Source organism: Tenrec ecaudatus, chromosome 4, assembly GCF_050624435.1.
Source record: "Tenrec ecaudatus isolate mTenEca1 chromosome 4, mTenEca1.hap1, whole genome shotgun sequence".
Lineage (NCBI taxonomy): Eukaryota > Metazoa > Chordata > Mammalia > Afrosoricida > Tenrecidae > Tenrec > Tenrec ecaudatus.
In genome coordinates this window covers 172,153,673-172,178,276 of record NC_134533.1, presented here as the reverse complement: position 1 = coordinate 172,178,276, position 24,604 = coordinate 172,153,673, and the positions used below count along the sequence as shown (strand labels likewise).

General features: G+C 54.9%; 1 protein-coding gene across 2 annotated transcripts; it reads right to left on the bottom strand.

Moving 5' to 3' along the window:
- Nucleotides 1–31: 31 nt before the first annotated feature.
- On the bottom strand, nucleotides 32–23,974 carry PLCD1 (phospholipase C delta 1). Of its 2 annotated transcripts, none has more exons than XM_075547046.1 (15): nucleotides 23,808–23,974; nucleotides 15,650–15,814; nucleotides 11,977–12,205; nucleotides 3,932–4,061; nucleotides 3,597–3,828; nucleotides 2,923–3,124; nucleotides 2,672–2,816; nucleotides 2,446–2,595; nucleotides 2,193–2,351; nucleotides 1,813–1,972; nucleotides 1,520–1,636; nucleotides 914–1,092; nucleotides 687–819; nucleotides 455–604; nucleotides 32–311 (listed from the first exon to the last, which is right to left on the bottom strand). In XM_075547046.1, exons 1-15 carry the CDS (start codon nucleotides 23,839–23,841, stop codon nucleotides 226–228), a joined length of 2,271 nt encoding a protein of 756 aa, XP_075403161.1. In that variant the 5' UTR covers nucleotides 23,842–23,974; the 3' UTR covers nucleotides 32–225. The 2 variants fall into 2 exon arrangements, with proteins under 2 accessions (XP_075403161.1, XP_075403160.1); XM_075547045.1 differs by lacking the exon at nucleotides 23,808–23,974 and adding an exon at nucleotides 19,210–19,392.
- Nucleotides 23,975–24,604: the final 630 nt, after the last annotated feature.

Genomic DNA, 24,604 nt, shown 5'->3' with positions numbered 1-24,604 from the left:
ACTCCACGGCAAGGACAAACAGGTCATGAAATCACGGGCTGAGTCATGTTTTATAAAACCGCCCCACCCTGGCTGGCCCCGCGAGCAGTGGGCGGCACAGTGTGCTCCAACAGAACTGAGGGGTGCTCCACGGGCTGGGCCGGCGCCTGGGTGCCGGGAGGGGGCACAGATGGGGCAACATTGGAGCTGAAGGCAGGATAGGGTGTACAGAGGGCCCCCCCATGCCTAGTCCTGGATGGAGATGGCCACAAAGAGGGTGGCCGATGGATGCTGGTCTCCGTTCTTGGACAAGAGGTGGACGTGGCGGTATCCTGGCAGGAGGGAGCAGAGAGAGAGAGAATCCCGGTTACTCAGGAGGACACGCCAACGTACAGCTGGCTCCCCAGCGCGGGAACGCCGGGCCCTGCCTCCTGCCTGCCGCCCTGGCTGCCCCGCTGGCTTGTCAGACACTCACCCTGCTTGAGGCAGCTCAAGGGGATGGTGGCCTGTCCAACGAAGTCATTCTTGGAGGAGGCGTCGTAATCCTCCACGACAAAGCGAACCAGGGCCAGCTCAGGCACGAGTACTGCAAACTCCAACTCCGTGTCCCACATGGGGTTGAACCCTAAGAGCAACGGCCCCTGTCAGCAGCAGAGACACCAGCAGCTCAGGTGGCGGAGCCCGACCCGGACACTGACGGTACCCACCATTGTTGGTGACCACAGCGGTCTGGTGGGTGGCCGTGTCCCGGGCCACGCCGTGGACCTCCACGATCACCTTGGGGTCCACGATTGAATTCTTGTTCTTGTTGACTTTGGGGAGCTGTTGCCCTGAGATGACCTAAGGAGAAGCAGGGAGCGGCTGGTGACTCAGCAAAGGTTGTAAGCAGGGAGGGAAGCCCATGGGCCCCTGCCCCTCTGATGTCCCTTCATACTCTGACACGGAGCCGCTTCTGAGTCAACCAGGGCCCCTGAGTCAGCACGCGTGGGTTGAAGGTGGAGTTGGGGTCTCGCAGGAATGCGGGTTTCAGCACGTACCCACAGGCCCCGTTGTCCTGGAAGCGGCCCTGGTACACATCCATCTCTAGCCCAGGGGTCTGGAAGTTCAGAGCCACTATGGACAGGAAGAGCAGTCACGGGCTAGGGCTGGGGCTGGCTGGGCCGCTGGGGCCCTGGAGCCCAACCCACTCTGGCCACACTGAGGTCTAGGGTCCCATGGGGAGTCCGAAGCAGGATTCACGCCAAGGCTGACTGCCCTCCTGCCACCTGAATGGTCACTCCACATAAACCGCAGTTTCCATCACGGCTGTTGGATCTTAAAGAGCCGCTGTGTTAATAAGGGCAGGATTTGAAAGTTGTGACTTGCTGGTGGCTGGTATTTCCAACCTGAAGTGTCCAGAATACCACCTCCTGAGCCCACCAGCCCCTGCCTCTGGTCCTGCGTGGGAGCCCAGAGCTGTCCCTGCAGGGCCTCCAGGGTTTGGGGCCCCTCAGGGCTCAACTCTCCCCGCCACCCCCAGCCCGCCCCAGCGGGCCCCTACCAATCTGGCAGCCTGCGTTCCACATCTCCAAGGGGTTATAGTTGGAGGAGTCTGTTCTCCAGCTGGCCGGGTAGATCCTGCTGAGGTGCCCCACGTTGTGGAGGACAAAGCTGTCTCCTGCAGGGGTGCAGCTTAGTCAGAAATGGGGGGGGGGTGTCTGGCCCCAACTCACAGGTTCTGTCTGGCAATTCTGAGTGACATCCTGAGGGCGTGGGGAGCCAGCCTGGCCCTGGGCAGCCTAGACGCCCAGCCCCTTCCAGGTACAGAGTAGGGGGTGTGGCGGGGGAACTCACCGGCCTCTTGGAGCAGACGGAGGGCCCGGTTCTCAGAGAAGGATGCCATCTCGTAGAAGGCCTGCCCGGGGCTGCCGAGCTTGGCGAAGCCCTCAAAGTGGACACTCTTGCAGTAAATGACCATGTTGGAGAGTTCTGTGGCTAGCCTGAGCTTGCCCTCCTGGGGGTCATGGGAAGGCCCAGGTGAGTGTCAGAGCTTGGAGCAAGGAGGACACTGAGAGGGCCCCAAACCCCAGAGATATGAGACAGACAGACAGACACAGAGAGGTGGATGGGCAGAGGGTCTGAATGGCGGCCACAGCGAGCAGGGACAAGGCGGGCCTCCCGGGGTGAAGGTGGGGTGAGGGTGGGGTGATGGTAGGGAAGGCCTGGACCCAGACCTGAGACTTGTGCTGCACGCGGCTCCGCACGGCCTCATCCTCCATCTCCGCAGCTTCATCCTCATCGGACACCACCGTGGCTTCAGGGCCGCCCTCCCCATTGGGGGTTGGCAGTCCTCCCAGCTTCTTCCCCTTCAACAGGACCTTCCCCTTCAGCCGCTGAGGAACGAGGGGAGCGGCTGATCAGAACCCACCTGGCCTCCCAGCCAGTCCCAAGCCCCCTCCTCCAGGAGCCCATGTCCTTCCCCAGTACCTCTGGGGAGGGCAGGCTGTTGGTGACCCCGTCCAGTGGCTGGTCCAACAGCATGGGGCCCAGCAGGGTCCGCAGGTGTCTCGCCATCACCCGCTGCTGCTCCAGACTGCAGTGGTTCTCCAGGGACAGGATGACCGGGTAGGGTGATGCCTGGGGACCGGAGGGTAGGTTAGGAGGAGGAGGTCACCCTCCACTTGGTCCTCCGCCCTTCTAGGGATGTGCCCACCTTGAAGGCGTAGTCCCGGATGGCCCTGATCACGTCGCAGAAGAGGATCTTGGAAGTGAAGGTGTAGCCATGGTAGATGATGGGTTCCTGGTTAGGGCCATCCCAGCAGTCAAGCTCCAAGCACCGGCAGCCTTTGCACAGCGCCCTGTGGGGGGGTAAGGGAGCTAGGTCCTTGGAGGCTGAGGTCCAGACCCGCCTCTTGCCACACCTCCAGCCCCGCCTTCAGGCCTGGCCCCGCCTCCAGGTCTCACCGGATGTAGGCTTCGGTGCTGCTGGGACCAGTGAGCTGGTCCTCCAGGAGGTAGGTGTTGTGCGACGAGGACACCAGGTAGTGGCTGAGAGGCTGGTCCATGTCCTGGTAGACCTTCCGGTGCGCCAGACTGAAGGCGCTGCCATCCGCCGACAGCAGGTACATGAGGAAGCCATCCTTGGTCATCTGCCGCTGCTCCTTGGCTGCGGGGGAGGGGCCATCAGCCTATCATGTCTTCCGCCTGCCTCTGCCCTGAGCTGGCCCTCGACATCCGACAGCCCACGGAAGTGGGCTCAGGCTGCGTGCCAGGATATGAGTACCCCATTCCTGTCTCCTCCTCCTCTGTCCCCACACCGCCAGGCTCCTGCGGGCAGGCCCCCATCTCCTCTGTCCCCATGACCCCAGGCAGGAAGCTTCTCCGCACCCTGCTGTTGCCTCCAAAAGAGGGATCCCCTGGACCAGGCACCAAGAAGGGACAAAAAAGTGTCTGCTATTCCGGGGCGGGAAGGACAGGTCTCAAACCCCCCTGGAAGGGGAACCAACAGAGGGAGACTGGGCCCGGCCACCTGTCTGCTTGCTCTAATGGGGCAGGCGGTACAGCCTGCGGACAAGGCACCCCCCTTCCTCGCCAGTCCCCTTCCCTCTCGCAGACCCAAGTCCCGGGCAGGCCCTCACCGGCTGCACTGGGCTCATAGCGCTCAATGAGGGAGAGGGCCAGTGCAGGGCCCGCAGCCTCCTCCCGCTGCTGGTGCTGTAGGAACTTCACGAGCTGGTCCACCGACAGGGTCTCTTGGGAGCCCGCAGCCTCACCGAAGATGCGGTCGATCTCCACCCTCTGCGTTAGCATCTTGTAGAAGTCCTCAATCTCCTCGTCCTCCAGGGAGTCTGTCTGGGAGTGGTCACACTCCTGTGGAACCAGGGCCGGTGTGTGGACAGAGCTCAGCGCGAGCCTCAGGACCGGATCAGGGACCCCACTGCCACCTGACCCCAGCCCTCACTTCCTGCCTCACCCTGAAGATCTTCCTGGCATAGCTGTCATCCACCTGGATGTTGAGCTCCTTCAGGAAGTCCTGCAGCTCCTTGAAGCTCATCTTATTATCCTTGTTCTTGTCAGCTTTTCGCAGGCAGGAGTGGATCCAGCTGGGCAAGGTAAGGAAAGAGCCCAGGAGCCCTGGTACCCCCTGAGGTCCCAGCCAGAGCCAGGTCCCAGCCCGAGGCTAGGCCTACCAGCAGACACGGCTCCCTGTTTCTTGCAAACCTACATTTCAGGCTCAAGACCTGCTGCCTTCTTTGGGGGAAAATATCCTTTTAAGAGTGCCTTTTCTATGTGCTGGCAATGAGACCTTTCCTTTGTCACTCTAGAGCTCAGGGTAAACAACAGGCCATGTAGAAACAAAATCAATCAATCATACCTACCCAGCTCCCAACCCTGAGCCCAGCCACCCAAGGATAACTACTATTAATATTTCAAGATACGCCTTCTTTCTGGTTTCCAAAACCGTTAGCCAACTTGACAAAAGTACTTTGTTGTTGGTAGGCGTCACCGAGTCGATGTCGTCGGCACAGAGCAATGGGGCAGAGGAGAACTACTTCATAGGTTTTCTTAGCTATCATCTGTATGGGAGCGGGTCACCAGGTCAGGGCGGGAATGAACTGCTGGGTGGGATTAAATCGCCTGCTTTTCAGATGGTGGCCCAGCACCCAACTGTTGTACAGACATAGGGAAAAGATACTAGAAACAGGACATACGTAAGCTTTTGTTTGTTAGATATCCAAAAGGTAACAGTCCCCTCCCTCACAGGAAAAATTCCATTTAAGCTAAATCAGCAGGGCTGTTTCCACTCGGGAAGGAAGCTAACGAGGTCAGCAAGATAGGTAGGAAACATGCCCCTAATTTGGATAAGCGAGGGCACGTGAAGCTCCTGGGAATGGTGACCTGATGGGTCCTGGAGAAATGCAGTTAATTTCCTAATGATCATTGCCTCCTGAGTATAAATGACATCTTGTGACATTCTGAAAAACCTGCCGATATCCTCTTATAGCTATTGTAAAAACATCCGTTTCTTGGGGTCAGGACTGAGAGCGCAGAGGGGAACCGCGCGCTGTCTTCCTCCTGCAAGCACTTGCAGGAATAAAACTTAGAATTTCTCAAATCGACCAGTGCTGAGAGTGGCCATACAGGGAGGGTGGAAGGAGGGTGGGGTGGAAAGGGGGAACCGATTACAAGGATCTACATGTGACCTCCTATCTGGGGGACGGACAACAGAAAAGTGGGTGAAGGGAGACGTCAGGCAGTGTAAGATATGACAAAATCATAATCATTTCTAAATTATCAAGAGTTCATGAGGGAGGGGGAGCGGGAAGGGCGGGGGAAAAAAATGAGCTGCTACCAAGGGCTGAAGCAGAAAGCAAATGTTTTGAGAATGATGGTGGCAACCAATGGAAAAGATGAAGCAAGTGAGCAGAGACCACTTGTCCCCACGGTGCCCCTACGGACATCAAGGAAAAAGAGCCAGAAGTGATCCGAGGTCTGTGTGCTGAGAAGCTCTAGAACCGGGGGAAGACCCATGGGGATTGCTAGGGCTCACAGGCGTGCAAAGGAGACAAAGACTTTCCTAGGAGCCAAAAAAGAGTGAGCCTTCCCCTACCACCGGTGTCCTAAGGGCAAACTTCTTTCCTCCTGAACTCAGGAACTTTCTTTGCTAACGTCCCCCACTTGGGACATTTCTGTCACCGCAGCATTTGGGCTTACTTGACAGAAAACAGCAAATGTCAAGGCATGGAGGACAATACTTGAAAAAGCCAGGCCTGGATTAAGTCGTCATGTTTGGGACATTTCAGCCTCCACTTCTCCCTCACCTCTGGCTCCACCAGAGAAGGGAGGGCAGGAGGGAGTGTGTGGAGGGTGCAGCCTCCACGGTGCACTCCACGGACGTTAGAGAACCAAGTACAGAGCAAAGACAGGTGCACAGAAAGAAAAGGAAGACAGAAGGCTTCTACAAGAGATCGAAGGAAACCCCATCGCCAATGCTATCAAAACTAACAAACAAAAATCCTGAGGCCCCTGCAAAGGGAAAACAAAGTCAGCCAGTGGGCAGACTGTGGGAAACAGTTGCAGTTGGAAGATTTAAGAGCTTCAACAGAAATCAACCTGACAACCCCAATAACGAAGTGAGCGTAAGATATAAACTGCAAGCAGAGGACAAATCTGCAAACATTCCTAAAAAAAAATTGAAAATGAGATGCAATTTCTTATTCTAGAAAGTTAGCCATTTTAAAGTGTGATACCCAAATACAAGTAGGGGGGAGGTGAAATGGGCACTTTCATTCATTACCTGGGTAAGGTAAATTGGTACAAGCTTTAGGAAAGCTAAAGCTTTAAACTGTGTTATCAACTGACTTCTAGAAGTCTGGTAAAGAAATACTCAATACTGAGGTGTTAGCTAAGTCCACAAGGAAGAACCACACCAGCCCGTGTGATCCAAGAATTGTAACTGATAAAATACACGACCAGAGGGGGGAACTGTATTAAAGCTTTTACTCTGAGCACCTGGTTTTCAGAAGACTGTGGCTAATAGGGAAAGCTGTTTGGCCCTTCTGATCATAGAGCACAACCAAAGATGGGCCTAGCCTTGCTACCAGACAGTGTGCTGGAAAGCCGATTGATGCAGATACAGTTAGGTTAAAATTTAGCACCTTCCTTGTTTTGTCTTATTTGTTTATTTATTACTTGTTTTGCCTTTTAACTCACTTTAAATTTGTTCTAGTTTTTATTTTCTGCTTTCTTTTTTATTGAGGCTTTTCTGTTTTGCTATTATTGGGGTCTTGTGGCTTTTTTTTTTTTTCTGTTTGTATCTTTTTCCTTCATGAAAGCCAGGATAGGAAAACTAGAGCGATTGTTCCTGGATTAATAATTTCTTCAAGTTACGACAAGGCAGTTGGGGGAAGTGGGGAGCTAGTAGTAATAAGCAGAAGAATGAAGAAAGCGTTCTAAAATATATTGTGATGGTTGCACAACTCTGTAATATGTTGAAACCATTGAAGTGTACGAAATGGGAATTATATGTCAATGAAGCTGTTAAAAGAAAGAAGTACTAAATACCCAAAAAGTCTTATGCACAGAAATAGTCTTTGCAATGTTATGTGTTGGTTCCACACAGAAAGACTAAAACTGGAATGCTCAACACTAAAGAAATAAATCACTAGTTCACGGTTCGCCTACTCAGTGTATTAAAACTGCAGTACTACAAATTGACATCCAGAGTCAACATAATCTCTATCAATATCCCAGCTGGCTATTTGTAGAAATTGACAAGCTGATCCTGAAATTGATGTGGAAATCCAAGGGACCCAGAATAGCCCAAAAGAGCTTTAAAAGGAACAACAAAATTAGAAGGCTCACCTTTCCCAAATTCAAAACTTATTACAAAGTTACAGTTATAGCACCTTGTGGTGCTGGCACAAGGACAGACACCTAGATGAGCGGAGTAGTATAAACTCTGACATTGCTGATCAGTTGATTTTTGATAATGCTGCCAAGTTTGAGGGAAGAATCGTCTAAAGAAATGGTGCGGGGACACCTGGGTATCTATAGGCAAGAGGTGAAGTTGGATTCCTACCTCACACCATACACAGAAATGAATCCAACATGGATCAGAGACTTAAATGTAAGAGCTAACACTATCCATTCTTAGAGTAAATCTTCACGACTTTGAGCCAGGTAAAGTTTTCTTTAATATGACACCAAAGAAAAAGTGGATGAACTGGACTTTATCAAAACTAAAAACTTGTGCCACAGAAAATAGCATCAAGCAAATAAAGAGAAAGCTCATAGTTTGGGAGAAAAATATTTGCAAATCATATATCTGATAAAGGACTGGTATCTACGTCACAGAGAAATCCGTACAACTCAATAACAGAATGATAAATAACTCAGTTTTTAAAAGGACAAAAGGTCTGAATAACTATTTCTTCAAAGAAGATATATAAATGGTCAGCCAGCACAAGACAAGAAAGCCAACCTGTGGAAACAGAACTGGGAAGAGAGTGTCTGAGGACAAACTCTCAACATTCACATGTTCAGGAGTCTGGGAGGCCAAGGCCCCCATGGGAGGGACCTTCACGTTCAGGTTGGAGTTGCATCCCACTCAACATTCTCCCAAGTAAAGTTATTCCCCAGGATGTCACTCCATAATAACGCCAAATCTAAGGTGCTGTTTGCAAACACAGGGTCACTGACTACACACTTGGAGGTCAACTGCTTAAAGGCTCTCTGCCTAAAGGTTGTCGGCCATCTAAGGCCATCAGACCCTATTGTCTGTCCCACCCTGAGTAGGACCTGATCCCTTCTGATAAGGAGAATGGATTGTTCCCTGAAGGAGAACCCAAGATTCCTAAGGTCAAAGCTAACTCAGAGATGCCCAAGGCTAGGCTGATATATTGACTCTAGAGCCTGCCTCTCTTGTTACGTGTATGCCTTCCTGTCACATGTGTGCCCCTCCTGCCTTCCCTTCCTATGGCATGTACACCCCTAGCTCATCCCCTCCTGTTATGTATGTGGTTATCTGTAATTGGGACTTGCAGGCCCCCTAGAGTGCATATAAGTCCTGCTTGAAAATATATTCTCTCTCTGCACAGACCTGCTCCTTAAGTCATGGCAGTTCCAGTGGACTCGCATGTTTTAGCTTGTCTGACGTCTCTTTAATGTACCCCTCAATTGACACAACGCCCCCTTACTGACCCATAGTGCTACGGAGGATAGCGCTGGAAGACACCGTGTGGGAATTGTGCCCAGTGAGACACCACCCCCCCTTCCCTGCCACCAGGGTGTAACATGAGGAAGTACAACAGAGCAGCCAGAGGATCAAAGCATCAACGTCCTCAAGGAATTCGACTCGGGGGCCAGGGCCTGGCATGCATCAGACCTGGTCAGCAAACATTCAGAAGGGCCAGCAGACAGCCCTGGAACTACTCATAGGGTTGTTGTTTGGGTTTTGTTTTCATGTCTATCTACATAAGCACAATAAACAATCCCCTGGAGAAAACACGGGTCCAACAGTTTGGGGGGGCAGGAGAAAGGAGGAGGTGGGGGAAAGCCAACAAACCCAGGGACAAGGGAACATCAAGGGATCTAAACTTGATGACGAGGAGGGCAGAGAATGCCTGGTGGAGTTCTATGCAGTGCAATGTAGCCAAGAGGAATTACTGAGAGCCGAATGAAGGCCGAACATGATAGTGGGACAGGAGGAAAGTAAAAAGAAATAGAGGCAAGAGGCATTTATAGAGGTATAAACATAGGCATGTATGTATGTAAATATATTAATATCTAATGATAGATAATCGATATAAATATATTTATAGGTTAAGTATTAAGATAGCAGACGGACATTGGGCCTCTCCTCAAGTCCTCCCTCAACACTTTGTTCTAATAACCTGCCATTCTGTGATGCTCACCTTCCCAACACAATCGCTGAAGACAAATGGGTGCATAAGCAAATGTGAAGAAAGTTGATGGAGCCCAGCTATTACAAGATATAGCATCTGGGGTCTTAAAGGCTTGAAGGTAAACAAGCAATCATCTAGCAGAAAGCAACAAAGCCCACATGAAAGAAGCACACCAGCCTGTGTAATCGTGTCCATAGGATCAGGTATCAGAAGACCCAAAACAAACAACCAATTTGATGTGACTGAGGGAGGTCAGAATGGAGACTCACAGGTCACTGTAGACAATTGGACATTCCCTCACAGAAGGGTCACAAGGAAAGGATGAGGCAGACAGGGTGCAGTAGAGCACCAAGGAAACACAGAACATTTCTCTAGTTCTTTAATGCTTCCTCGCCACCCCCACTATCATGATCCAGTTCTATCACACTACTTTGGCTAGACTGGAGTGTACACTGTGGAGCATGTACACAGCTACAGATAAGAGCTTTCGACACGCAGGTGAACCCCTCAGAGTAGCAATACCATGAATGTAGAGGGACAGCGAAGGAAGAAGGAGGAGAAAGGAGGAACCGATCACAGTGGTGGACATACAACACCCCCCACCCCCAAGGGGACAAGCAACAGAAACATTGGTGAAGGGAGATGGCAGACTGTAAAATATGAAAATACAGATAATTTATAAATTATCAAGAGTTCATGAGGGTGGGAGAGGGAGGGAGGGGAAAAAAGAGCTGATACCAAGGGCTCAAGTAGAAAGAAAATATTTTGGAAATGTTGATGGCAACATATACAGAAATGTGTTTGATACAATTGATATATGGATTGTGTTTTTAAGAACTGTAAGAGCTCCCAGTAAAATGATTTATTTTTAAAAATTAAAAAGAGAGACGCAAAATACTCTGCACCGTGGCCCAGGAAACATGATTGGACAATAACTAAATTGTATGGATTTGGGGGGAAAATTACCCCCCAATTATACAACCACCCCTTGGACCCAACCCATTCGATTGTGGAGGCTAGTACCCACACCAGTCTCATTAGCCATCAGGGAGATGCAAATCTAAACCACAATGAGATACCATTGCATGCCACCTACGCACTACTCACTGCCATTGAGTGGATTCAGATTCATAGCAGCCCTTCAGGGCAAAGGAGAACTGCCCCTGTGGCATTCCGAGAGTGTCACTCTTCAGAGAATTAGAAAGCCTCCTCTTTCCCCCAGTGATTCCACACTCTGGACCTCCCGGTTAGTTGCCCCGTGTGTAGCATGTCACCGCCAGGGCACCTTTCACACCCACTGCGATGGCTACCATCCAAACGGCAGACGAGAACACGTGTTGGGAAGCCGGGAGCAAGGGGAGCCTCAGCAGCGGCAGGTAGAAATACAAAAGAGACAGCCACTTTGGAAGCCAGCGGCAGTGCCTCCAAAGGCTGAACATGTGGTCGCCATCTGACCCAGCAGGTGTGCTCCTAGCTCGATACCCAAGAGGAATAAAACGTGTCTGCACACACACAACTATACTTGTACAAGAATGTGCATAGCAACATTAATTAGCAGAGCCCCCAGAAGAAACGACCGAATGTCCTCAATGAGCAAAACAAAGGGTGGCAGAGCCAGGTAATGGAACACCTTCCTCTACCAGAAAGAAGGAGGCTTTGATGAACCTCGAGGCCAACTGTCGCCCAGTGACCGAAGCTGGTCACCTAAGACTTTGTGACTCTATTTCTAGGAAAGACAAATGTCCAGGAGACAGTGCTTGGGAGGAGCCATTAGGTAGTGGCTGCGTGAGTCACCCAGAGGTGCCTTGGGAAAAAAGCTCTAGCATCTACTTCTGAAAAGCCTTCAGCCACCGAAAACCCCAAGGAGTTGTATAGTTCTACTGTCACACATGCCACAGGTTCCCAGGAGCCAGGATCAACCCAACCACAACTAGTGGGATACTGAGGATTGGGGAGGTGGGTAGACATGCGAAGTAACTGTTAAAGAGTGCAGGCTTTCCTTGGGAGGGGTGGGTGCATAAGAGAAACATCTCCAGCTAATTTTGCTGCACAACTCTGAGCACGCTGAAAGCCTCTGAATGGTCCGCTCTCAGTGGGAGGGCTGTGTGGTGTGTAAACCCTAGCTCAATGGGCTGTCATAAGCAAAAGAAGCCGGAGCTGGTGTGTTCTGTGCAGACCAGAAGCCTGGTCACTTAGCGCCACTGACTAGTTGGTTGTTGGACCCCTAGATTGTGCAGTGGATTTGTCTGAAGCCCACAGGCTGGACTGCACACCATGCTGGGGAGGAGCGGGGAGTGCGGGGTGACAACAACTTGATCACTCCCAGAAGCGTGGCCTAGAATGGCCACGGCATCACCCACAATCCTACAGAGAAGCGTGATGAAAACGCTCACAACTGGGTCTTCAGTGTCTCAACTCCAGCTGGCCCCAGAGGGAGGAGGAGAGGGCACCTCCCTCCAACTGCCACCGGGGGCGGCACAGTTCCCAGGCCCTCAAGCCTTTGGAGGGAACAGACCCAAGAGGGCTCCAGGCACCGTCTCCGCTTCCCTTCCATAGCCACGCTGCCCGGGGGACGCCTACAGTCCATTGTCACCAGCACAAGGAAGGATACTGCCGCAGTTTCTGCCTCTGGTCCATGGAGCCCGAATGGTGGATGATCTTACGCAAACCCTGCACCCAGTGCTGGGCGTCGGCTGGCGTGGGGGCGATGAGGTCCAGTGTGTTGCGCTGGTCCTTGAAGACGATGGAGAAGCAGCGGTCCTCCGGCACGTCCCGGGCATACTTCTCCAGGCCCTCGGTGCGGTGGCCCTGCCGCACCTCCTGGATGTCCTCAATGGAGACTGTGCGCAGGAGGGCGAGGGGAACAGACAGAGCCAGCCGTGAGGCAGAAGGCTGGGTCTGGGTCCTGACAGAGAGAAAGGAGAGGAGCAGCACAGACAAGGTAGGACAGAAAAGAGGAAGACAGAGACAGATGAAGGGGGCAGAGTGGAAGTCCCAGAGACTTGAGGTGGGCAGGGCACCTGGGACCCCTTGGCCCTGGGTCCTGGGCATGGAAGGTGAACAGGGGTGTTGAGGAAGGGCTGGGGCGCAGCAGGAGATTGATTGTGGAGCTGGGGCCCTGTGAGCAGGACCACCAACCTTCCCAATCCATCTTGACTTGGGCATGTCCTCCCCACCATGACCAGGAAAGCCCACAAGCTGGGACCTCCTGTGGTCAGCCCTGCCGGGATTCAGGGAGCAGGGGGGCCTCAATCAGGACCAAATGCCCCCTGTCTGTATGTGCCCTGAAACTCAGGAAGTGCCTTGATGGTGAAGGTGGAGGGAGGCTGGGCCCTTCAGGACCCCAACAGGAGGGTGCTCTCTGGTGTGGAGCAATTACATCATTCTACCCTTGAGAGCCTGGGGGAGGGCCCACCTGTCTCCACCCAGCCTTCAGGGCTTCAGGAAGGGCCCTGCCTGCAGCCCCTCCAGGTTCCTACTGGCCTCCCATAGCAGGAGCCAGGCTCTGTCTACCCCTTTCCCATGCCCCGACCATGAGACACCGAGTCCCAGGCTGGAAGCCAGACTGTCCCTTGCTGGGCCAATCCCTCCAGCTCACAGACCCCATGCATGGCGAGAGTGGTGCCCAACCAGGTCAGCAGGCTCTAAGGATCAGGACACATGAGCCCCAGGCCACCTGGGGTGCAGGGGAAACCTCTTGTGCCTTGCTGAGCCCCACCCCAGCTGCAGTTGCCGCAGCCCCCAGCTGGGAGTGAACACAGGAAGCCAGACCCCTGCCCCAGACAAAGTCCAGAAGCCTTCAGTGCCGATAGTCCTTGTCTGCCTCTGGGAGCTGGAGCTGACAGAGGGGGTAGGGCTTTGGTGTGCTGAGCGGGAGATTATGGGACAGGAAGCAGAGCTGGAGAGATTGGGGGGGCTGCTCTGCTGCTTTCTCACCTGCCTCTCTGGGTCTTCCCTTCCCCAGGGTAAAATTCAGTTTAGGACAACGGCAACCTTGCAGCCAGGCCAGAGCAGGGTCTTGGCCACGAGGTATGCTCGGGCCACTGGAGAAAGGCCTCTTGGGGCCACACTGGACAAGCACACCCGGCTCCCCAAACCTGGACCTGCCGCCCCTGCAACCCTCCTCTCAGGTGCAGGCCCCTTCCTCAGTCTTATGGGGCACCTGGGCTCACACTGCCTCTCCTGCCCAGAATGTCAGTCCTGCCCCTGTTGCTCACCCTGTGTAAGGTCTGGCTGTCCCATTCCTCTGTCTGGCCCTGCGTCCGCCCCTCCACCATGTGGTAGACATATCCCTGGGCTGAGTGTAAGATGCCTGTTCCCACCCTGCCCCCACAAGCAGCAGACCCGGAACCCCCTCTACAACAGGAGCCAGACTCCAAGCCAAGCTGCCCCCGTTTGCTATGTGGCGTGGGGGGGGGAGGGGAAGAATCTGGGCTGGAACAGACACAGGTTCACGGGGGACCCCAGCCCCTCAAATCCTGCCTTGCTCAGAAACCTTCCATACCCACAGCCCCACCTGCCCCTGCCCCTGCCTTAGCTCCTGCCCTGCCTTCCCCAGGCCATCTGCTGGATGTGTCCCCTCAGGTGTTTCTGCATATCCATCTGAGGTCTGGCAGCCACTTCCTGGGGAAAGCGCACCTTTAGAGCATTCATTTGAGGTGCCTCAACAGCCTGGCCTTTCCCTTCTCCCTGTTCCCCTCCCACCCGGGGTTTGTCTGCTTCCACCACCCCCTCCACCTCAGTGGACCTGCTTGTAGGTAGACCTGCCTCTCCTTAACCCAGGGTGGGGTGAAAGGAAGAGGATTAGCGGGTCAGGCTTCAGTGGGGAGTGCTGGAGCAGTAGGAACCTGCAAGAAAGCCGTGGCAGTCTACTTCTACAAAGGCTTCAGTCCTGGAACCCCTCAGGGCAGTGCCACCACTCTGACTCACAGGGCAGTGCTGCAGGCTGGGCTTGCTTTGGCTTTTTGTGGGCTTCGGAGGGAAGGAATCCCTGGTTTGGATCCATGGTTCCGTGTGTTTGGTTGGTGCCTCCAGCCTGGCGTTCTGCTTCTAAGACACCTCAGCCGGGAAAACACCCCCACCCCCACACGCCCAGTTCTATTTTGATGGGTGTGGGTCACCAGGAGTGGGGAGGCACCTGATGGAACTATTCGGGTTATTTGGTTTGAGCTGCGGTGAAATCCAGGATGTAACGATTCCAGGAGTCGGCTGATTCTGTCTGTCTGAAGCACCGGCTACGTACATCTTTTCAAGCATCTACTGTTGCTTGTGCAGTGACGGCAGGTCCTCCATGATGGCGCCCCATGTGTTACCCAGGAGAACTGCCCCACGGGGGTTTCTCGGGGGTTTCTTCGGATTAGCAGCTAATTTACCAACTGCCTGTGCCACCCCGGCTCCTTATCAGTGTGCATTCGTTTTAACATTAAGTAAAGCTAAAAACTTATATCTTCGGTCGCACCAGCCACACTCCAGGCACTCTACAACCATATGGGTGGCTGGTGGCGACCCGGCCGATGAAGAACATGCCTGTCATCATTAAAAGTTCTCTCAGACACGCTGGGCTAAACTGCTTCCAGCAAGTGCAGGTGCAGAGCTATGCAGGACCAGGTCTCATTTCACAGCCTCTTCGGGGATTTCTTGCCTCAAAGGCCAGAAGTCGGCGAAGCTTTGAAGGCTGGAAGTTTCCAGAAAGCTCTCAGACTCACACTCCCAGGGAAACGCCACAGCCCCGGCCTCTTTCTGTGTCTCCCAGCTCTTCTGCATCTCCAATATCCCTCCTTTGGCCGCAGTCCCAGGGAGGAGCTGCCTCCCCTCCAGCAGCTCCAGGGCACACTCAAGTCAAGGATATGCGGAAGTAAAACTTTGCTATCTGCTCCTGGACTTTGGGCCTGGCTTTTGGCCACTCCATACCTCACCCGCCCATCTTCCCTCCTTCCTACACTGCCTGGGCGGATACTTCAGGGTTCAGGTAGCACGGCCAGCCCCCTCCCTCCTTTTGCTTTCCCCAGCTGTGGCCCCTCTTGCCTGGAATCCCCAGCATCTCCCTCCAACCGTGACTGCCGCCTCCAGCCCAAGACTAGGTCCCAGTTTCCCTGGAATGGACAAACTGGTTCTGTGCAATCCCAGAGGCCAGCCTGCTTCCTTATCTAACCCTGGAAACCAGACTGGGCCTCAGTGTCCCCATCTGTAGTCCTGTTTCATGGCTGACGCTCAATCCCATCCCACCCCAGTCAGCCTCCGTTTCCACGCTCTGCCCCTTCACCCGTAGCCCCACCGGTGCTCACACAGCTGGGACTCGGGGGTCCGCATGACCTTGCGAGACTCCTGCCAGATGGTCTTGCAGTCTTCCTGCAACTTGTAGAAGCGCTCTCTCCGCCAGGAGCTGGACTTCACCTTCAGGAGCTGGCTGCCCTTGAGCAGTGCTTGTAGGTCCTCATCATTCTGCAAACCTGTGGGCACAGAGCAGGCAGGAAGCCATTTGTCCCCCAGCATCCTTGCTGCCCTGGGCACTGGGTTGGCCCACCTTCACTTGTGCTTCACCGCTGCCTGGCTTACCTCCTCCAGGAAGCTATCTCTGATCACCAGTTGAAGTGGCCCTACTAAATCTCAGAAGGTCACACTTTACACCCAGTGACCTTCCGCCCATGGCTGAATGGAAAAAGGGAAGGTAACTCATCCAGTCCAGCCGGGGTCCAGTCCCCAAAGAAGAGCCTGGCGCTTGCAAGATAAGGTGGACCCTCCCTGGTCACACTCTGGGGTCAGAGTGAAATGAAGGAAGTTGGACCAAAAGATCGGGCAGAGCAGGAAAGAAATGGGCAGATGTGGTGTAGCACTGGACCCCAGCAACCTCCCAGCGTTAATGCTTCTGGAATCACAAATCCCCTTCCTGCTCTGTTGTGCAGCCTAGGCAAGTGACTTCATGGGGCTGGGCGGCTGCTTTGCTGTCTCTAATGTGGGGCTGATATCTAACAGAGGCTCGGCGCCTCCAGGAGCTGCTGCATGTCTCTGGGGAGGGTCTTGGGCACTCAAACACAGCAGCTGGAATTGGTTGGGTAGGTGGGTCCCTTGTGCGTATCACTGCTGCCCCCACCCCTGACTTGAACCTGCCCGATTGGGTTACTGAGAGAAGAGAGAGATAAGATAGAGATGAGCCCACCCTAGTCTGGTCTGTCCTGCTGGGTTATCGCTGGCCCTTGGCCATCACTGGACCACTCTCACGTCTGATTGGCCTGGTCTGGGACCCTCAGGGTACAGCAACCCTTAAGTACAGGGCAGCTCTTTCAGAAGCTGAGGCAGGCCCTGCACCTGAGCCTGGCCAGACACAGTAGACCCTGGTTGCTAAGTCTCCCCACCTCACCACTCTGAACAACCTCTGCTCATCAGAGACATGGGTTCCCAAAGATATGTGCCCCTTGTCCTAGCAGGACCAAACTGGAGGGGCCAAAGGGACACCAGCCTGGCTGTCCAGGAGCCCTTGCCCCCCAAGCAGATGCTGTACCAACAGGCTTGATAAAGAGAAACCCACCGCTTCAATGACCCGTTCTTGTACTACACAGATGGGCAAAGACAGATACGTAAACACCGTGCCCTAGCCACGTGTGGTCCTGCGGACAGCTCTCTTCAGAGCCAAACAGCCACAACACTGATCCCCAAACGAAGTGGTGGCCTTTGTCCTGTTGCTCCAGTAGCCGGAGTGGTGGATCAGGAACCCCATGTGGAAAACACTCAGAAACCCAGAAGCTCTTCTTTTCTGGGCCCAGATCCCCAAACCCCGACAGTCTCTTTCTCTCTCTGTCTCCTCAGCCTGCCCGGCTACTCCAGTCCCCTCAATTTCCTGCTTCTGGTAGCCCAACACTCACGCTCAACTAACTCCCTATGACTTCAGGCAGCTTCCTTCCCTCTCTGTGCCTGCTTCCCCCTTTACACTGGGCTTGAGGACCATCTTGGAGAAGACATAGCTGGCCTCCTCAGGGCCCCCCACCTTTGTCTAAGGCATTGGTTCTCAATCTTCTTAATGCCATGCCCCTTTAATACAGTTCCTTGTGTTGTGGTCACCCCCACCCCCAACCATAAAATTATTTTCGTTGCTACTTCATTGCTACTGTGATGAATCGGGCGACCCCTGTGAAAGAGTCATTTGACACCCCACCTCCCCCCAAAGGGGTCACAACCCACAGGTTGAGAACCACTGGTCTAAGACTTAACCCTCCCCAGGCAACTCAACTGCTTGAGGAACAGCATTTCCCATTCAATCCAAGGGGTTCCATCACCCCTTCAAAAAAGGTCCGGAGCTGTTGGCTGTATCTGTGGGCCTTAAAATGAAGGACAAAGCCCTGGGGGCTACCAGAGGAGAGAGCCACCTCCAGCCACTGCCGAGGGAATCTTTTGTCCTTTCTGAAGCCTGAATTACATCTCTGTCTGCACCCTACCTGGCTAGCTGGGCACATGCCAGGGCAAGCCCCTGGGAACAGAGCAGATGGGAAATAGAGGGGTTGGGAAGCAGGAAGGGGTACTCCACCCTCAGTCCTGGAAAATTCCCTGAGGAGATGACACGTCCATCCTGTCCTGGAGCCAGGCTGGGCTCCTATCTGTGGCCAGGCAGAGATAAGCCCCCCGACTGGCAGCATGGCTTCCGGACCATGGCCCTCAGCCCTGGCGGGCTTTGGTAATTCCAGAGAGGTAAATGCTACTTCGCTCTCTCTCCGGGTCACTGGGGAACCTGGGCGGACACTTCTGTCTTCACGTCTCAGTGGGGGCCTTTTTGTTTTTGAGGCTTTGGGACTGCCTGGCCCACCTCCCAGAAGGTCTGTGGACATGGAGACCACAGGCCCACCCACTCAGCCAGAGTATAATTTCCAACCTGCCCAGGCTAGGTGCACACTGGAAGGTGAACATGTCGTGTGTTCAGAGTCCTGTGGGCACTAATGGGGGCTCAGTGGGTGCCAGGAGTCCCATTATATGTCTGGGGTGGTATATAATGGACTCACCCCGGGCCTGGGACACAGTCACGCCACCCAACCAACCACACTTAGTCACACACAGCCACAGACCGCACCAGCGCAGCATCATGATGATGGTCATAATAAGAGCAGCCAGCAGACTAAGAGTTAATACATGCTAAGTACACAGATATTATGTACCTAATGCTTACCTAAATAACCAGCACCTGTATTTAATCCACGGGGTGAGGAAGGCACCCTGATCATTTCTATTTTACGATGAAGAAGTTGAGGCTCAAGGAAAAAGAGTAGTTTACACAGCCACCACCTTCCCACATGGCCCTACGCCACCTCATCAGACAACTCCTGTCACACCACAGCCGCCCTGGGTTACACACAGTCACCCACAGACCCACAAGGCCACACTCCAGGCTACACCGCAACACACACCCTCATTGATGCACAGTCGTCTACAGTTTCACACGGGCAGGACCGCTCTGTCCCCACTGGATCCTCTGCTGTCACTTTATCATATATGGGAACAACACACGGTGATAATGCCTTTGGGTTGGCATACTAGTTATGCACCAGGTGACATATTTAGTGCTGCCTCAGAAATGTATAAACAGTAAGGGTCAAAGGTGGCAAGGAGGGGGACTTTGGAGAGAGACACAGGCAGCCTAAAAGAAGGGATAACGAATTCCCCCAGGACTCCCCCTAGGTGCCACCTCTATAAACGCTGCCCACAGCATGTCACACACTTCACAGAAACACCGAACAGTGCCATCAAAGACCAGAACAAGTGTCCGTCCTGTCCCCGCCCCATGCTCAGCGACAGGTAGTCTGTGCCCTGCCCCACCTGCCTTCCAGCTTCCTACAGGTCGGAGGACTTGGACGCCCCTTACCCAGCCTCTGCCCGTTGAGTGCTGCCACCTTGAGACTCTGCTCCCGCAGGTAGAGCTCCCTGGAGCGGCCCCAGCTCCAGCTCCAGCTGCGGCTCCGGCAGCCCAAGCACTGCATGGCTGCTCCTCAGTGCGCCTGCCGCCCTCCGAGGCTGGTCCTGCACAGCGAGCCTCTCGCTCTGGAGCTAGAGGGTCCGAATCGCGGTCCTGGAGATCGGGGCGGAGCTCAAGCCTGAGGGGCGGAGCTAGAACCCGGGAGGCGGAACCAGGGAGGGGTAGTGGCTAGGCTCCAGAGGCAGGGTAAGAGAAATCCGCGCTTAAGGGGGAGGAGCCATCCCGGGAGAGGCGGGGAGAGGGCGGAGTCTGGTTAGGCAGGGGTGGGGCCAGATCTTGGGCGGGGCGGAAGAGGGGCACCCTAGCCGAGTGGGACAGATCTGTAAGACAGGAAACGGATTCGTGGCGAAGTCGGAGCCCTGAAAGCAGATCAGGGCGGAGCCAGAGGCCAGGAGGTGGAGGAACCTGGCTGGAAGCGGAATCCAGGCCGGGAGCAAAGCTGAGGAGGCGACGTGGATGCAGAGTTATAAGCCAGCAAGCAGACCACAACCGAACCAAGACTAACTAGGAGGCAAAACGGGAGGATCTCGCACTGGGAAGGCGGTGCCCAGGCAGACGGCGGCAGAGTGCAAGTGGAGTTCCTCTATTGGGGGGGCGTTGAGCCACAGATTTTATTTAAACCCCGGTCTGAAGCTGGAGGAGAGAGGGAGAGCTGGGCCCGGTGAGGCGCTCCCTTGGTCACCTGGGATCGAAGCTCGGGCGCCGGAGCCCAATGGAGCTAGGGTGGGGCGGTGACAGAACCTGCCAAATAATTTCCCACGATTACTCAAGGAAATGATCGTAACTCAGCTACCCGTTCCTCACTTGTGAACTTCAAGCAAGTCCGTTTCACTCCGTCGGCTTCACTCCAAACTTTTGGATACGAATAAATTGGGGTGGGGGGGTGGCGGGAGAAGGGAAAAACGAAACACCGATCTTAAAAGATCCCATCCAGGAGGCTTGCTTGAATGTATAAATGAGAACGATGACAACTTATTCAGAACTGTGCTGCCAGTGTGCTTGGAAACAGTGGGGTCCTTTCATGCACACGACAGCTTTCCTTTCATTCACTGGCCAGTTATTTGTTGAACCCTGTTGTGTGCCAAGTACTTACTCCACCCAGGGACCTGACTCACTCCCTCCTCGCTGCTACTCTGTGACTCTTCAAAATTCTTCCATTTACTTAACTGCAACCCCAGTCACCAGCGGCAGCAGTGAGTCAGGTCACTGGGAAAGCCAATTCTTAGCACAGACTCGAAGCAACAAGAACTGTACATTGAAGGCTCAGAGTGGCTTGTGTAAGGCACACCACAGGGGCTCCATTATGAGCAATCTGGGAGTGTAGATGAGCTGAGCCACGGGGCACGGTCGGGGGCAGGGCCTTGACGCAAAGGGTCAGGGGAGCCTTACAGAGAAACCACACAGGGGTCCGTGGAAAAGGCACAGCTCGGTATTATTCGTGATGGTTTTACTCCTATGCATTTTGTTTTATTCATTGAAAAAAATCCCAGGTCCTGAAAACCCTGGCTCCACAGGTTTCCCTTGATTGTCAAAGTGGTCCCTGTCAGTTTAGTAAGCACGCTGAGGTCAGTGTTTGTTCAGTGTGGGCCGGGCACGGACAGACTAAAAGAAACTGAAGTGTGGTCAGCAGCCGCCTTGCTATGATGGGCTGGGGCGATCATCTCGGCGATACTGACTTAGTGAGTGGCTCATATAGGGTCACTCTGAGTCAGGACTGACTCTGTGGCATTGAGTTTGAGGGAGCCTTGGTGGCGTGCTGGTTGGCTCAATGTCAGCAGTTGAACCCAGTCGTCATGGGGCTAGATGAGGTCCCCACCACCCTCCACCGCCTGGTCTTCTAAGGGCTATGAGGAAAGTTAGTGGAGGTGGGAGTGTTCATTGAGGAGAAAGCCCTGGGAGGAGGGCCCTGCTCTTGGAGAAGCCAGTCCAGACCTGACCAGAATGGAGAAAGCTCAGAGAGAGCACGGTGGAGGGGCAAGGCTAAGGGAGGCACCAGAAGGAGCCCCCTGGTTCTTCTGGAGCCTGGTTTCACCACACTTCCCCTGGTGCACTCTCGCCTCCCAAAGACCTGGAAGGTGCAGATGGAGAGGTAGACAGTAACGCGCAGGCGATGCCCAAACATGACCCTGTTCTAAATGCCTACAGCATCTCTGGGAGGTGGGTGGCGTCACTGTGCTCATGTTACAAAGGAGAAGGCTGAGGCACAGAAAGCAAGGGATTTGTCTGGGATGGAAAAGACTTGAACTCAGGCTGTCTGTTTTCAGAGTCCATGATCGGAGGTGAGGACAGAAGGGACATCTCATTTCTAGCTGGGCCCTGAGGCCAAGGCCGGTCACCCACTACCCAAGCCAGAGACTGTGGTCCTGCAGCAAGTGCCCAGGGCCTTGGGCCCAGCTGTGAAGGAGGCGGGGAAGCAGGTGTACACAGGTGTACAATGCAAGTGTAGACAGCTTGGAACAGCACTTGACACAGCGTCCACTCTCTCCACCAATTCCCCTTAACAGGTTCTTTCCACCCATCTGGATTTACAGGGAGGAGAGAATGCAGTTCAAGGAGCTAATCTTGGGTGACTCAAGTAGCAAGGTCCTCAGGGAAAACAGCTTGGGGTCAACGTGTCCAAACTAGCCTCCCGGAAAGGGCCCCATAGAGGAGACAGGCCTCAAATACGATGAGCCAGGGCTCACAACCCTGGGGGCCAAGCCCTGCCACAGGGCTGAGAGGCTCTGGGCTAAAACTCCGTGGGGGAACTCTCAGGGAAGATCAAGATCGGAAAGATCACAGAGCTGCCCAGGGAGAGGGACGGGGTGAAGAAACAGGCAGGGAGGGCAGAGCCCATTCTAATGGGAGTTGAGGCTGCAGCCATGCCTAAAGCAAGCAGGGGCTGAGTAGAAGGGTGGCAGGTTACAGGGTAGGCTGCAGTGCCCCATGGATGGTGAGGGAGAAAGCAGAAGGCTGCAGTGTGGTCCTCTAAGCTGCCTGGCCTCTCTCCTGGCCATCTGGTAGGCATGCAAAGGTTGGCTCTGACCTTTGGAGGGGAGAGGGAGGATTGGAAGGGGCAGGTGTCCCATGACCCAGATGGATGAGATTGCTTGACCAGCTCTGGCTAATGGTGTGAAGGCAGCAGTTCTGAGCACAAAGCAAGGTTCCCCTTGGACATGGCGAGATCTTCTGGCTGAGGAGACAGACTGGAGACTTTGCTGGTGGGGACATATCCGAATCCCCTGACTTCAGCGGAGGGCAGGGAAGCTCTGCTTTTCTCCACTACTAGTTAGATGGATGTGCGGTGGGCACCAGTCTCTAACTCCAAGCCAGTAGTTCTCCTTCCGAATGCCGCCACCCTTTAGTACACTTCCTCATGTTGTGGTGACACCCCCCCATCATAAAATTATTTTCGTTGCTACTTCATAACTGTAATTTTGCTACTGTTAGGAATTGTCATGTAAATATCTGATATGCAGGATGTATTTTCATTGTTACAAGTTGAATATAATTAAACATAATTAAAGCATAGTGATTAATCACAAAACAATATGTAATTATATATTGTGAAATATGTATGTGTTTTCCGAAGGTCTTCGACAACCCCCCAAGGGGTCGCGACCCACATGTGGAGAACCCCTGCGCCGCACACTAGCGAGGAAAGGGAGGTGAGTTTGCGCACTGACTGAGGTGAGACACCAGGGTTGGCTGGGCTGGCAGATGACCTGGGGAACCCGACGGCATCCCTTGCCCACCCCACGCACCCCTGCTCAGTCCATGAGCCCCCATACCACAGCAAAGAAGTCTCAGATGCCGGTTAGGGGTCCTGCTAGGACTGAAGGACCTTGGGGCCAAGAGCCTGCAGCTGCCCCCTCTCCTGGAGGGACAGAGACAGGGCAGTGAGCTGGCTCAGACCGCCAAGGTCCGAGCGGACAGACCCTGGCAAGACAAAAGGAGGAGACGCCGTCCAGCAGGAGAGGGGTGGGTCCGCAGATGGGGATATGGCGTCTGGCTCCCCTTTAGCCTGAGCAGCGGGGCTGGGATTTCTCCCTGGGCAGTTACCTCGACTTGGCCGGGTCTCCACCAAATGCACACACCTCCCAGTCCCCGCCGCCCGCCCCAGCCCCGCTACACTCGCGCAGCCGTGGAGAGCCTCCCGGGCCGCCGGGACGGGGCGCGGCGCGGCGCACTCAGTAGTCCAGGGATGCCGCTGTTCCTTCCTCAGCCCCGCCGAGTGCTCGGCGTCGGGGAACCCGGGCCCCCCAGACCAGGCAAGAGGGAACCCCGAGGCTGGGGTCTGGAGGACAGAAGCAACCCAGTCTCTAACGCGAACCCACCCCCAGCCCCGAGGTCAGACCGGGGGACCAGTCTGGCAACGCCCCGCAGTCGCAGCCCCAAAACCGCGGGCCGAGATTTCCCCAATCGGGCGGGGGGCCGGGCTCGGAGCGGGGCGGGCCCGGGGATGGCTTCCCGAGGGTCTCTCCCCCGGGCTCTGGCCCGGCACTCACCGTGCAGGGTCAGGAAGTCCCGGCCAGAGTCCATACCCGACGGGTAGCGCGGCGCGAAGGGGCACCGCGGGGCACACGTGAGCCGCCCCACCGCGGATGGACGGCCTCGGGTCCGAGCGGAGCGCACGGGAGGGACCCGAGTAGACGGCGGTGGGAGGAGGCGGGGATGGGTCCGGGATCCGCCCCGCCCCTCTGGGCCCGCGCCCCCGCCGCTCCCCGCCCCCTCTGTCCGCCCCTCGGGCGGGCCAACCCGCGTCTCTCCCCGCCCCCTTCCCCGGGGCGCACCGGGAGGGTAGAGGTGGGGGACCGGGCCCACAGGCCAACCCGGGCACCCGCCGGTGAGCCAGCCCCGGCCAGAAATAGCTCGATCCCTCCCGCTTCCTCCGCCGCCGCCACCCACGGGCTGCGGGCCCTGTCATTACCGCGGGCGGCCGGGCCCCACGCCCTGCGTGTGGGCGCCTCGCCGGGACACGGGCGACGCTGCCAAGAAGCCTGCGCCATACTTGGGAAGATCACTTGTTAGGGGGTGACGCCCAGCAGGCGGGGACTTGGTGGATCCATGGGGTCTAAGTGTCCGTCCTCCCTTCTCTGATTAGAAGGCGCTCGGAGAGAGGAATGCCCGGAGTTGGTCCGGAGGAGGACTCGCTGCCCTTGTAGCTGGGAAATTTCTACCTGGGATTGGGAGCGTGGCGTCAGAGGGATTTGAAAAACTTTCAGCCAAAGTTTTGAGTCTCTTACGCCCCAACCCCTAGCTGGGGGCGGGGCGGTGGAGACTGTAAGTGGGATCTGAAAGAACG

Excerpts from the sequence above, each read along its gene's own strand:
- PLCD1 (XM_075547045.1), bottom strand. The coding sequence starts at position 19,324 with ATGCAGTGCTTGGGCTGCCGGAGCCGCAGCTGGAGCTGGAGCTGGGGC. Across the intron at positions 1,973-2,192 it reads GCGTGCAGCACAAGTCTCAG|GAGGGCAAGCTCAGGCTAGC; the intron begins GTCTGGGTCCAG and ends CATGACCCCCAG. Across the intron at positions 1,093-1,519 it reads GAACGCAGGCTGCCAGATTG|TGGCTCTGAACTTCCAGACC; the intron begins GTAGGGGCCCGC and ends TCCTGTCCATAG.